The sequence below is a fragment of the Hyperolius riggenbachi genome, chromosome 1 (genome assembly GCF_040937935.1).
Source record: "Hyperolius riggenbachi isolate aHypRig1 chromosome 1, aHypRig1.pri, whole genome shotgun sequence".
In the NCBI taxonomy this organism is placed as follows: domain Eukaryota; kingdom Metazoa; phylum Chordata; class Amphibia; order Anura; family Hyperoliidae; genus Hyperolius; species Hyperolius riggenbachi.
The window spans coordinates 647962295-647976017 of NC_090646.1; the positions used below are offsets into that span (position 1 = coordinate 647962295).

The window sequence follows — 13723 nt, forward strand, 5'->3', positions numbered from 1 at the left end:
AGATATATAGACAAGTTACTTATTATAGTTAGTTTTTCCTCTCGGATCCGCTTTAAAGTGCCCATACAATACTCAATTTGCAGTACTGATATCTGGCCGGTTCAATCATAATGACTGAATCTGGCAGAGATCAATAGCAAAATGTGGCCAACCGATCTATCATCAAAATCAATTCCTGGTCAATATCGATCAAAACAGCATGCTGGAAAGATCTTGCACGAAAGCGTGGAGCGCAGGTGGCGATGTTACAACCGGCTAGCACCAGGCTTGGTGAGATGGCTGCCATTCCTCTACGAGTCTGAGGGCAAATTGATGACTTTCAAAACTCCCGACCTGTAGGAGGTGTGCCGTTTATCTGGCAGATTGTGACCAGCTGGTTATAGGAGGCGATACATTGCTGCATTCATTGCTTGCCATCAGGTACCCTGCAATCAGCCCACACCAAACGCTGGTGGTTGGAACTTTCACCTATTGCACACAGGGCTGTGGAGTCGGAGCAATTTTTGGGTACCTGGAGTCAGAGTCGGTGGTTTTATAAGCTGGGGAGTCGGAGTTAGATGATATTTGTACCAAATTTACAGCCCTAGTATAAGTATTACACTAAGGAGTCGGAGTCGAGGAGTTGGAGCCATTTTGGGTACCACCGACTCGGTGGTTTCATAAACTGAGGAGTCAAAGTCAGAAGATTTTTGTACCGACTCCACAGCCCTGATTTCACATTCAGCATTTATCTTCAGAGTTATCGGTTTTAAGCATGCAAGAGCTGCTGGCAACATTTTGCATAACACATATTGTCAAACAGACACATTTGTCTATTATATATTCAGTACCTGGTTTTTCCCCTTTTTGCATACTGACACTGCTGTATTCCCCTAAAACACCTGTCCCGTAGAACAGGGATGACTCATCGTCCCTCCCTCCGCCAGCTGATACTGTGATGTCCTCACCTCCAGGCAGATTTGAGTCTTTCACCACTTCAGCCCTCAGTCGTTTTCACTTTATGCATCCGAGCAATGTTCACCTCCAATTCATTAGCCTATAACTTTATCACTACTTATCACATTGAACTGATCTATATCTTGTTTTTTCCGCCACCATTTAGGCTTTCTTTGGGTGGTACATTTTGCTAAGAGCTACCTTACTGTAAATGCATTTTAACAGCAAGAATAAGAAAAAACTGAAAAAATTCATTTCTCCGTTTTCGGCCATTATAGTTTTAAAATAATACATTCCTCCATAATTAAAACCCACGTATTGTATTTGCCCATTTGTCCTGGTTATTACACAGTTTACATTATGTCCTTATCACAATGTATGGCGACAATATTTTATTTGGAAATAAAAGTGCATTTTTTCCATTTGCATCCATCACTATTTACAAGCTTATAATAAAAATAGAAATATTTCATCTTTACATAGATATTTAAAAAGTTTAGACCCTAAATATTTGTGTTTTTTTATTATAATTTTTTTTATTATGATTACACATTTTATATGGGTATTTTTGTGATGTAAATATATTTATTTTTTTAATGTAGATGTAGTTTTACTTTTTGGCGACAAGATAGCAACCTTAGGTTTGTTTACATGACGTCACTGTAAGCGTAACGTACGAGGGGGACATAGGAGGCAGAAAAAGTTAGGCTTCCAAGAGAAGCTGTCTCTTTTTCTGCGGGGGAGAGGAATCAGTGATCAAGCACCATAGCCCAATTCACTGATTCCTGGGCTAACGAACCGCAAGCCGGGAGCGTGCGTGCACACGCGCGATCGGCCGCGGGAGCCCACATGGCCTTCTGGACGTAACTTCTACGTCCAGGAGGCGAAAGTAGTTAAAGAGACACTGAAGCGAAAAGAAAAAAATATGATATAATTATTGGTATGTGTAGTACAGCTAAGAAATAAAACATTAGGAGCAGAGACATAAGTCTAATATTGTTTCCAGTACAGGAAGAGTTAAGAAACTCCAGTAGTTAGCTATGCAAAAGAGCCATTGAGCTCCACGACTTTCAAAGTGGCAGAGAGCTCTGTCTTCTGAAGCCTATTACCTCAACTGTCAGTCACTGTATTGCATTTCTTCTCCAGAGGACAGGTCAAAAGTTCACTGGCCTGCTCTGTAAAATTTACAATGCTGGGTAGTGTGTAAATTGCAAATATTAGAGAATGATGCAATGTTATATAATAAAAAAAACAAAAACTATATAACTGAAAATAAAAATTAGAATATTTTCTTTGCTACTAATGTTCTAGTAATGATCTGAACTATACAACCAATTCATTATATCATTTTTTTTTCCCACTTCAGTGTCTCTTTAAAGTGAATCTGAAGTGACAAAAAGTGTTTACTTCAGGAGGAGATGGCCTCTGCGCCCTAAAGAGGCTTCCCTGTCGCCCTCCGCAGCCCCATTCCTTCCAGGGAGGTGCCCCCTTCAACTTTACAAAACCTGTTTTATATGCTGTACTGGTCTCACACAAGTTATTTCCCCACTTCCTGTTTAGGCAGGAAGTGAGTATAATTCTCACAGATGGGGACACGGGACAGAAATAAAAATCCAAAAGAGGTTCTAACCACTCACCGCACTATCCGAAACCAGAATAAATGTTTTTATGCCCCCCGGACCTGAACATGAAACAAGCTGAGTCTGAATGAGCTATTCCCAATGCAGGGCGAGCAGAGGTGTCACACCACTAATTACATGCTGACACAATACAGGGGGCGGCACTGGGCGCGGGCCCAGGCTGTGCCATACAATGAGGGCCTGCGCACTGTCTGGACATAAACACAGGATCTGCGAGCTGCTATCTTTAGCTGGCCTGGAAAGGAATGATATAATTTTCTCTCCAGGCTGCTGACAGGCTTCAGGGGGTGCTGGAGCAGGAAGACAGAAGCCTGGTTACACGTAGGGGGGGGGGGGGGGGGTAACAGACAGGCTGCGGAGCCCCCCTCGCTCTGTATCTCCAGACAAAAGCCTGGCAGAGACAGGAGAGAAGCACCCACAAGGCTAATATAAATACACCCCACTGCTGACTATTATGAGGAATCTGCAACACTGACCGCATGACATCACTCCTTGTTTTTTAGTGTAGGTAAGATAGCCAGGATACACACACTGACATGGCTGGGAGATTAAAGGGGAAGCCAGCCCAGGGTACTTACATCAATCCTGATAAGAGCCAAAAGCAGAGGAAGTCAGAATCAGAGACTCTGCCAGGAATAAGTCAACCATCTCAAACCACTCAGAGTTGCCAGCCTGCAGCTATCAGTGTCCCTGTCCTGCCAGGCCTCCTCCTCCCAGCCTGCATCTATCAGTGTCCTGTGCTGCCATGCCTCCCCCTCCCAGCCTGCACCTATCTGTGTCCCTGTGCTGCCATGCCTCCTCCTCCTCCCAGCCTGCACCTATCTGTGTCCCTGTGCTGCCATGCCTCCTCCCTCCAGCCTGCACCTATCAGTGTCCTGTGCTGCCATGCCTCCTCCTCCCAGCCTGCACCTATCTGTGTCCCTGTGCTGCCATGCCTCCTCCTTCCAGCCTTCACCTATCATTGTCCCTGTGCTGCCATGCCTCCTCCTCCCAGCCTGCACCTATCAGTGTCCTGTGCTGCCATGCCTCCTCCTTCCAGCCTGCACCTATCAGTGTCCTGTGCTGCCATGCCTCCTCCTCCCAGCCTGCACCTATCAGTGTCCTGTGCTGCCATGCCTTCTCCTTCCAGCCTGCACCTATCAGTGTCCTTGTGTTGCCATGTCTCCTCCACGCAGCCTGCACCTATCAGTGTCCTGTGCTGCCATGCCTCCTCCTTCCAGCCTGCACCTATCAGTGTCCTGTGCTGCCATGCCTCCTCCTCCCAGCCTGCACCTATCAGTGTCCTGTGCTGCCATGCCTTCTCCTTCCAGCCCGCACCTATCAGTGTCCTTGTGTTGCCATGCCTCCTCCTTCCAGCCTGCACCTATCAGTGTCCTGTGCTGCCATGCCTCCTCCTCCCAGCCTGCACCTATCAGTGTCCTGTGCTGCCATGTCTTCTCCTTCCAGCCTGCACCTATCAGTGTCCTGTGCTGCCATGCCTCCTCCTTCCAGCCTGCACCTATCAGTGGCCTGTGCTGCCATGCCTCCTCCTTCCAGCCTGCACCTATCAGTGTCCTGTGCTGCCATGCCTCCTCCTCCCAGCCTGCACCTATCAGTGTCCTGTACTGCCATGCCTCCTCCTCCCAGCCTGCACCTATCAGTGTCCTGTACTGCCATGCCTCCTCCTCCCAGCCTGCACCTATCAGTGTCCCTGTGCTGCCATGCCTCCTCCTCCCAGCCTGCACCCATCAGTGTCCCTGTGCTGCCATGCCTCCTCCTACCAGCCTGCACCTATCTGTGTCCTGTGTTGCAATGCCTCCTCCTCCCAGCCTGCACCTATCAGTGTCCCTGTGGTGACATGCCTTCTCGTTCCAGCCAATCATACTGATTGGTGGAGCACAGAGACCAGTCACATGGGAGATAGATCATACTGGCCATTCATAAGGAGTGGCACAGTAATCAATCACATTGGCAGAGGGGGGGGGGGAGGGGGGAGTTGAGCAGTCACATAACGGAAAGAGCATAGTGGCTAGTCATGTGTAATACCCACAGAGAGGAACAGGAAATAGGAGGAGCAAAGTAGCCAATCACATGTGGGGGGACAGCATATTAGTCAGTGATGAGAGCCAGACAGTCATAATGACAGCAGGGGCAGCCATGATCCAAAAACAGCTAGAACCCTCCAAACTATGGATGTAGCAATAATCATAACAGTCACTACATGGCCATGGAGCAGTGAAGGCACAGATGACCCTGAATTGCTCTTATTCAATTCACTTTTTCTTCTATGTTTTCTCCTGGGAGATACAGTTTTTTGTGTGCTTGTTGGTGGCCACGCCTCCTTGAGGAAGCCGGAATTCTCCGGCGAAACATGTCGGGGATCATCAGCGTGGCAGCATTCATGACGGTCTGATACCTCACTGATCTCTACCCTCCTGCACCTGCTCTGCACCTACTCTTGCTTTCCACTGCTTGGCAGTGTGACCTACCCGTCTATCACGCTTGTCCCATGCTGGAGCTGGGGTGCTCCATTCCTTTTTAACCTTTGCACTCCACAAGTCATCAGCCACTCTGGATTCCTCACCAATGAACTCCATCTAACAGTGCTTTCCTTCTGACAGCAGACACCAGGGATCTGGTACTGTATGCCTACATTCAATCGATTATCTGTCACTGTGGCTGGCTTGTTGCATTGGCTGAGTCCTCATGCTTTTCTACCTTGCTTAGATTCAAATACCCTGCTTCACTGCTTAAAGGAGAACTGAAGTAAGAGGTATACGGAGGCTGCCATAATTATTTCCTTTTAATCAATACCAGTTGCCTGGCAGTCCTGCTGGTCTATTTCTCTGCAGCAGTATCTGAATAACACCAGAAACAAGCATGCAGCTAGTCTTGTCAGATCTGACTTTAAAGTCTGAAACACCTGATCTGCTGCATGCTTGTTCAGGGGCTATGGCTAAAAGCATTAGAGGCAGAGGATCAGCAGGGCTGCCAGGCAACTGGTATTGATTAAAAGGAAATAAACATGGCCGCCTCCATATACCTCTCTCTTCTGTTGTCCTTTAACACTTCTACCCACTGAACTGTCATCCTACACACAGTGTTTGCTTTTATGGGATACTATCCTACTTAGAGCCTACCAAAGTGCACTGCCCAATGTGATGGACTGATACCCTAGGGCTCCGCTCCTTCCAATATCATGCTAATTGGACTCTCTATGACCTAAAGGATTGTGCATAATCAGTGTGCTCATTGAAGCTTTAAAACAAGTCTCAAATGATACAATCTCATGGGCCAATTTACTGCAAGGTGGTGTTGATAAATGTGTGTATGGATGCTGGTGTGTGTTAGTTGTACTTCAATTGTCATCTCCTAGTTTATTTGTAGTTTTTTTTGTTTTTCATCCTCTGTTTAACCCTTTTTACCCTAACGGACCAGAGCCATTTTCACCTATCAGCGCTCCTCCCTTTCATTCACCAATAACTTTATCGCTACTTACCACACCAAAATTATCTATACCTTGTTTTATTGCCACAGATTAGGCCTTTCTGAGGTGATATTTGGTTTCAGTAATTATTTTATTTTCTATTCATTTTAAAGGGAAAACCAGTGCAAAAAAATGTTAAAATAAAAAAAAAATTCTCCAATTGCATCCCCTAAAGCTTTAAAATAAACAATGCTACTCTAAATAAAACTCGCATACTGTATTTTATTAACCCATTTGTCCTGAATATTACAACATTTAAATTATGTCCCTAGTACAATGTATGGCGACAATGCATTATTTTGAAATAAAGGTGTATTTTTTTCTGTTTGTACTAGATGAATAATTACACGGCATTATTTGCAAAAAGACATGACATACCGGTACATATTAGAAAAAAAACTGAGGACCTAACTTAACTATTTATGTAAAAAAAAAAAAAAAAAAAAAAAAAAAAAAAAAAAAGCTGCCACCTTCTTTTTTTCTTTTTACAAGTGTAAAGTACAGTGCAAAATGTGTATTTTATATGTATTTTTTTACCACTAGATGTCCCCATACATACTATTCTGTGTGCTTTAACCCCCTTGACGGTACGCAGTTTCTGACTCTGCGTCCGCTGGGAGGTTTTTTGACCCCAAATTTTGTTTTTGCCGCTTTAGCTAGCATTTCGCTAGCTAAGCGTATGCTTTAGGTTGCTCCGGTCCCCCCCATGCCCGCCGATCGCCGCCGGCTATACGTACCTCGCCACGATCCCACGAAGAGCGCAGTTTCCTGATCGGCTTCCGGCGTTGCTATGGCGGCGATCGGAGCTGATGTCATGACATCATCGACGTCATCCGCAATTCCGATCGCCGCCATCGCGATGCCTGGAGCCAATTGGGCGGCTGCGCCTGCATGGGAACGCTGGGGGGAATGTATCCCGGAAGTAACTGCGGGCGATCGCGGGGGACCGGAGCAACTTTGTGCATACGCTTAGCTAGCGAACCGCTAGCTAAAGTGTATTGCACCAGTTTCTTTGTTTTTTTAAGTCCCGGGGCCATGTGATCCTCCGCGGCGGCTACCCCGTGTGTAGCACGGCATTACCGCTAAGGAGGTTAAACAAGGTACAAAATTTTAAAAAACCCAACCTAACGGAGATGACACAAGCCATCAGATGTACAATATTTACTATAAAGTGAACCAGAAACGACGCACCCTCGTGTATATTACCATATATATCAGTGGGGACATTAGAGAAAACACCTACCCTGCTCTCTGTTTCATCCTTCACTGCTCAGCCTGCTTGTTATCAGCACTGATAAAATCTCTGACTGAGCATTCAGTCTGGCTTTACTCAGGAATCATTATAGCAGTGCCAGAAGGGGGCAGGCTTGGGCTTGGAAAGATATCAGAGAAGAAAGATTTGATCAGGGCTAATAACAAGCAGGCTGAGCAGTGAAGAATGAAACAGAGAGCAGGGTAGGAGTTTTCTCTAATGTCCCCACTGATATATATGATAAAATACATGAGGGTGCTTCGTTTCTGGTTCACTTTAAGCCCCTGCCTGGCATTAAAAAAATAAAATAAAAAAACATCCCATCCCACTGCCCATACAAAAAGTAAAGCCACTCCTCTTTATTTTATTGCTGTGAGCAACATTGTCACGTCCAGAAAGTAAGCAGAGCCAATGAACATTCAGTGTGTGTTGCTAAAACATCTCCGAGAAGAAACGGGAGTTTTGATACGTGTGAGATAGCGCAGCAGGACGGCGGTTGGGTAAGACGGCTCAGGGTTCTACTTCATGTACTCCTCTCCTCTATGCATCCTCGTTGAATTGATGTTTATATGCACATTTGCTGTATGGCGCTCTGTTTTATGCAACGCTTGTTCATTGAATACTTTCCTATCTGGGTACAATCCGTGCATATACTTATGCTGCATGGCGGTGTTTTGTATGCATTGCTTGCCCATCGAACATTGGTCTAATTTGGTATGGTATTCATTAGATATTGTGAGATCTACCTCCTGCTGGCTTGTTTTTAATTGATTTTTATGTTTGGGATAAGTCCCTAAAAAAGTTGCGCTAATATTGGAAAAAAGGAATTGGTCTATATTATTCAGTCAAATAGCTTTCTTCTTTTTTTCTTCTATGGTGTTTTCATTCAGTGTGTATTGTCACAAGAGAAACTAAAATCCACATGCCTCAAATGCATCCACTAGAGGGAGCCAACCATGAAAAAACTACTGCTGCCTGCATAGCATCATAAAATAACCTTTGCAAGTATAAACCCTGCCTTAAAGGGGAACTCAAGTGAGAAGAATATGGAGACTGCCAAATCTGTTTCCTTTTCAACAATACCAGTTGCCTGGCTGCCCTGCTGCACTATTTGGCTGCAGTAGTGTGAATCACACCACACGCAGCTCAGCTAATCTTGTCAGATCTGACAATAATGTCAAAACACCAGATCTGCTGCATGCTTGTTCAGGGTCTACGGCTGAAAGTATTAGAGGAAAAGGATTAGCAAGACAGCCAGGCAATGTGCATTGTTAAAAAGGAAATATGTCAGCTTCCATATCCCTCTTGCTTCAGTTGCCCTTTAAAAATGAAGCTGACCGTTAAACAATAGGAATTGGTAGACATTTGGAAAATTACAGAATATCAGGCCATATGCCCTGTGCTGCATGAGCGAAGCGAGCGGGATTGTGGGAGCGTGATCGTAGGAGCGGGATTGTGGGAGCGTGATCGTAGGAGCGGGATTGTGGGAGCGGGATCGTAGGAGCGGGATTGTGGGAGCGGGATCGTAGGAGCGGGATTGTGGGAGCGGGATCGTAGGAGCGGGATTGTGGGAGCGGGATTCGTAGGAGCGGGATTGTGGGAGCGGGATCGTGGGAGCGGGATCGTAGGAGCGGGATTGTGGGAGCGTGATCGTAGGAGCGGGATTGTGGGAGCGTGATCGTAGGAGCGGGATTGTGGGAGCGTGATCGTAGGAGCGGGATTGTGGGAGCGTGATCGTAGGAGCGGGATTGTGGGAGCGTGATCGTAGGAGCGGGATTGTGGGAGCGTGATCGTAGGAGCGGGATCGTGGGAGCGTGATCGTAGGAGCGTGATCGTAGGAGCGGGATCGTGGGAGCGGGATCGTGGGAGCGGGATCGTGGGAGCGGGATCGTGGGAGCGTGATCGTAGGAGCGGGATTGTGGGAGCGTGATCGTAGGAGCGGGATTGTGGGAGCACGAGCGTGGAGGCGTAACGGGAGCGTGATCGAGAAAGCACATGGCCAGGGCAACTCAAGCACAGTGGCCACAGACTAGCCAGTCGCTCTGCATCGAAACGTAGCTGCTGCAGGGGGGCCGGAGGATCCTAGAGAGACGCCTCAGGTAAGTGAACCTTTTTTTTTAATCTTCGATGTAGGTTCACTTTACAGGACACCAGAGTTGAAGTAAATAGGGAAAACGGGGGTAGCTGGCATGTATGGTAAGCTGTGCACTGTGCATCCGAAGAAGTGGTAACAACAACAAAACATTTGTAAAGCGCTTTTCTCCCTGAGGACCCAGAGCGCAGAAGCTTCAGATCAGTACATGGTGACCCCTACAGACGGAAAACCTTATGTGATGATAAATGCCACACTATACAGGTGGCTTTTCAGTTTTGATTGAAATGTGTCCAAGGTTGGAGCGGTCTAGATTATGTTTGGCAAGGCATTCCACAGGGTAGGGGCAGCATGACAGAAAGCTCTGGCTCCAAAGGTTTTTAGTTGTGGACTCTGGGGGTGGTCTAGTTATTGGATCCTTTTGATCTGTCTGAGGTTGTGGGAGGTGTGACGCAGTTGCAACAAATGCTTCAGGTATTCAGTTCGTAGTTAGTGTAGGGATTTGAATATTAGCATGCCAGTTTCGAAAAGGACTCTTTATTTTATGGGTCGCCAAGTGTAGTTACAAAGCTCTTAATAACCTGCAGGTGATCTGCAGCTGAGAACAGCAAGCAGCATTTCACATTCTAATTTCTCCATAGTCACTCCATTTCCCGCACTTTACAGACAGTTATCCTCTATAATAAAACCCTAATGTCTCTGCGTCCCATGTCCCTGTGTGCGTACCATTTGCGTTCTGCGCATGAGCAGGGACGCAGAGACACTGAGGGAGAGTGACGCGCGTCAAAGGATGACGGGCGAAGGGGCGGACGGGCGTGCGCGGGTAGGTAGGTGGGTGGGTGCGGGAGCGCGCGGTGGAAATGTGCGTGCATGGTGGGCGCATGTGCAGTGATAGGCCTAGCCCATTTTTAAAACGAGCTTAGGTCCACTAGTACATTATAATACTGCAGAGAGCAGGGCTTACCGGCCACGTAGGGAGTACTTTCTCTATGTCGTTCAGATTAATCTCGTTCCCATCGTCACATTTTCCTTTCCCGAACCTGAACAGAAAGACACGGCTAAGTGGAGGAACACATGGCCTGTGCACAGATACAGGAACAGGTAGAGCACAGAGCCCCGCCCCCATTCATAGCTTTATACGGATATACTATAAATCCACAGCTTTATACAGACCACTAACATTTTGTATGTTGAGACCCCATTCACACTGCACGCGTTTACAGCTGCGTTTTGGAAACGCGTGCAGGTGGCCGACACGCATGACATCAGACAGTGCATAGACTGCACTGTCTGATGTTCACACTGCATGCGTTCCGGACCTGTGCGGTCCAGGAACGCATGCTGTATGCATTTTTTGCAAAAACGTGTGGCTGTCCCATTCACTTTTCAGTAATGGGATCAGCCACGCAACACACACAAACGCAGATGGCGTGCGTTCGCATGCGTTGCGTTCTGCACGCATGGCCATTCGCGTTTGTGATGTGAACGGGGCCTTAAATGTGAACATGTCATAAAGTGTATGTGCCACAACAAGTATAATGTGATCAAAGCTTAAAGGGATACTTAAGTCAAGGGGCAAAAATGAGTTTAACTCACCTGGGGCTTTCCTCAGCCCCCTGCAGCCGATTGGTGCCCTCGCAGCCCCGCTCTGATGCTCCTGGACCCGCCGGCGACGACTTCCGGTTTCGCCGTCACCGGCCGACAGGCATGGGAACGCGAGTGATTTTCCGCGTTCCCAGCCATAATATCGCCCCCTATGCTGCTATTCCGGAAAATCACTCACGTTCCCATGCCTGTCGGCCGGTGACGGCGAAACCGGAAGTCGTTGCCGGCGGGTCCGGGAGCATCAGAGCGGGGCTGCGAGGGCACCAATCGGCTGCGAGGGCACTGAGGAAAGCCCCAGGTGAGTTAAACTCATTTTTGCCCCTTGACTTAAGTATCCCTTTAAGGCCCTGTTCACCAGAAAAGGATTAACCATTTCATCACTGAGGGGTTTTTCCCTTATAGACCAGAGCAATTTTCACCTTTCTGCGCTCCTTCCATTCATTCGCCAATAACTTTATCACTACTTATCATAATGAAATCATCTATATCTTGTTATTTTCGCCATCAATTAGGCTTTCTTTGGGTGGTACGTTTTGCTAAGAATTGTTTTATTCTAAATGTATTTTAAGGAGAATAATAATAGAAAAATAGAAAACAAAAATCATTATTTCTCAGTTTTCGGCCATAATAGTTTTAAAATAAAGGGTGCTACTGTGGATAAAACCTACTCATTTGCCCATTTGTCCCGGTTATTACAACATTTAAAATATGTCCCTAATATTAAAAAAATATGTCCCTAATACAATGCATGGGACAATATTTTTGGGGGAAATAAAGGTGTATTTTTTCTGTTATGTGTCATCACTAATTACATGCTCTTATTTCCAAAAATAACAATATACCCTCATGACATACAGATTAAAAAAGTTGAGTCCTTAAGTTAACTATTTATGTAATTTATTTTTAAATTAAATGCCCCGCCTCCAGTTTAATCCTGTGTACTGTGAACAGGAAATAGTGTGTGACCACTATGGGACCATTTTCACTGCAGCGTTGGCGATGTGTATAAATCACAAATGCGCTGCACACAGCATTTCAGGAGCAATCATGATGCGATTCTCGTTCCCCTGAACAAAAACCACAAAGCATAATTGCCAAAAAATAGCACCACAAACATGCAATCGCTAGCTGAGTTCAATCTGTGTGTTAACCAGCCCTCATAGCTTCAAAAGAGGCAGCACAAAAGCAGCTGGATAACTAAGAGGTGCTGCAGTGCTCAGCGGTGTCTATGTAGTACTGCTGCCTCTAGGCACAAGCCTAATGTGCCTAGTGACAAAAATGGCCCTGGCAAGAAAAGTAATAACAGTGGCAGTTACCCATCGCGGTCTATTTGAGGCAGAGGGTGCTTTGGGGTGTTCCGATGCTTTCGGTGAAATTGCGTAAGGTCTAGTTTTTCTGGCTGCAAGTCCCACGTTGCGCCACTGAAAAAAAGACAAAAGACAAGAAAGGGATAAAGTTTCAAAGTGAACCGAGATGCCAAATCATAGAAGAAATGATGCCGGATATAAGACTCCCTTCACAGATAACAGTTGTGCTTCGCTAAGCAAAGCAGCAAACATCCATAAGTGTAGGAACTAAAAATCTAACGTGCGTTCGCTGACTGTCATGTATATTAAAGAGTCCCTGTACTTAGCCACTGTGTATTAAAAGGAACCTGAAGCGAGAGGTATATGGGGCTGCCATATTTATGTCCTTGTAAACAATACCAGTTGACTGTCAGTCCTACTGATCTTTCTGGTCAGTAGGGTCTAAGGCGTCTTTTCCACGAACTGTTTACAGGCAGTGAAATGCCTCTCAAACTCTCACAACTGCTTGCTGCTGCCTGGCAATTGCTCACTGCTGCCTGGCAACTGCTCACTGCTGCCTGGCAACTGCTCACTGCTGCCTGGCAACTGCTCACTGCTGCCTGGCAACTGCTTGCTGAGCACACAGCTCAACAGTTTGTGGAAAAGAGGCCTAAATCACAGAAGCAAGCAACTAATCCAGCCAGACTTCAGTCAGAGCATATGATTTGCATGCTTGTTCAGGGTCTATGGCTAAAAGTATTAGAGGCGGAGGAACAGCAGGACAGCCAGGCAACTGGTATTGTTTAAAAGGAAACAAATGTTAACCTCCATATTTCTGTCACTTCAGGTCCCCTGAAGACCACTGTGTATTAAGTAGCTAACAAAAAGAAACTGTAGTGAAAAACACAATGTATACCGTAATTTTATTTTTTTTTATTTTATTTTACAATATTCACTTATAAATTATTTAGTCAGTATTTTCCCATTGTAAAATCTTTCTGTAACGATTGGTGTCAGCACGCAGAGAGAATCTGATTCTTGGCGATCTGCAGTACCACCAAGAATGCAGATATACGCCTGATTATCGATGATCTGCAGAATCCGCTATAATACAGATGTATTGCTAAACTCTGGATACCAGAATAGTGAGAGTGTTTGGTGCAACAGTAACAACTCTGAGTGGACACCACCAGAGGAGCTGGCGGCCTAAGACTCCTGAGGAATTCACCCCTGACTGTGGGTGATATTCCTGTAGCCTGTGGACCCCTGGGCGAGGGACCGAGGCTGGGTTGCAGGAAGCCCTGCAGCTAATAAGAAAGGTATTGCCCTGGACTGGGCTAACGTAGTACAGAAATAGCACAATCCTAGTCTGGGTGTGAGGTCCGTAGTCACAACACCCTGGAACTAGTCTGGAGCATAACATAAATGATAATACAATTCCCTAGT

General features: G+C 46.2%; 1 protein-coding gene across 1 annotated transcript in view; it reads right to left on the reverse strand.

Annotated features, from left to right (window-relative positions):
• The window catches only part of CTIF (cap binding complex dependent translation initiation factor), a 258156-nt gene that overhangs the window by 161935 nt on the left and 82498 nt on the right, over positions 1-13723 (reverse strand). The window contains exons 6-7 of the mRNA XM_068271884.1: positions 12308-12412; positions 10351-10426 (exon numbers count right to left, since the gene is read on the reverse strand). Coding sequence (XP_068127985.1) covers positions 10351-10426; positions 12308-12412 — 181 coding nt within the window. The remainder of the gene's footprint in view (positions 1-10350; positions 10427-12307; positions 12413-13723) is intronic.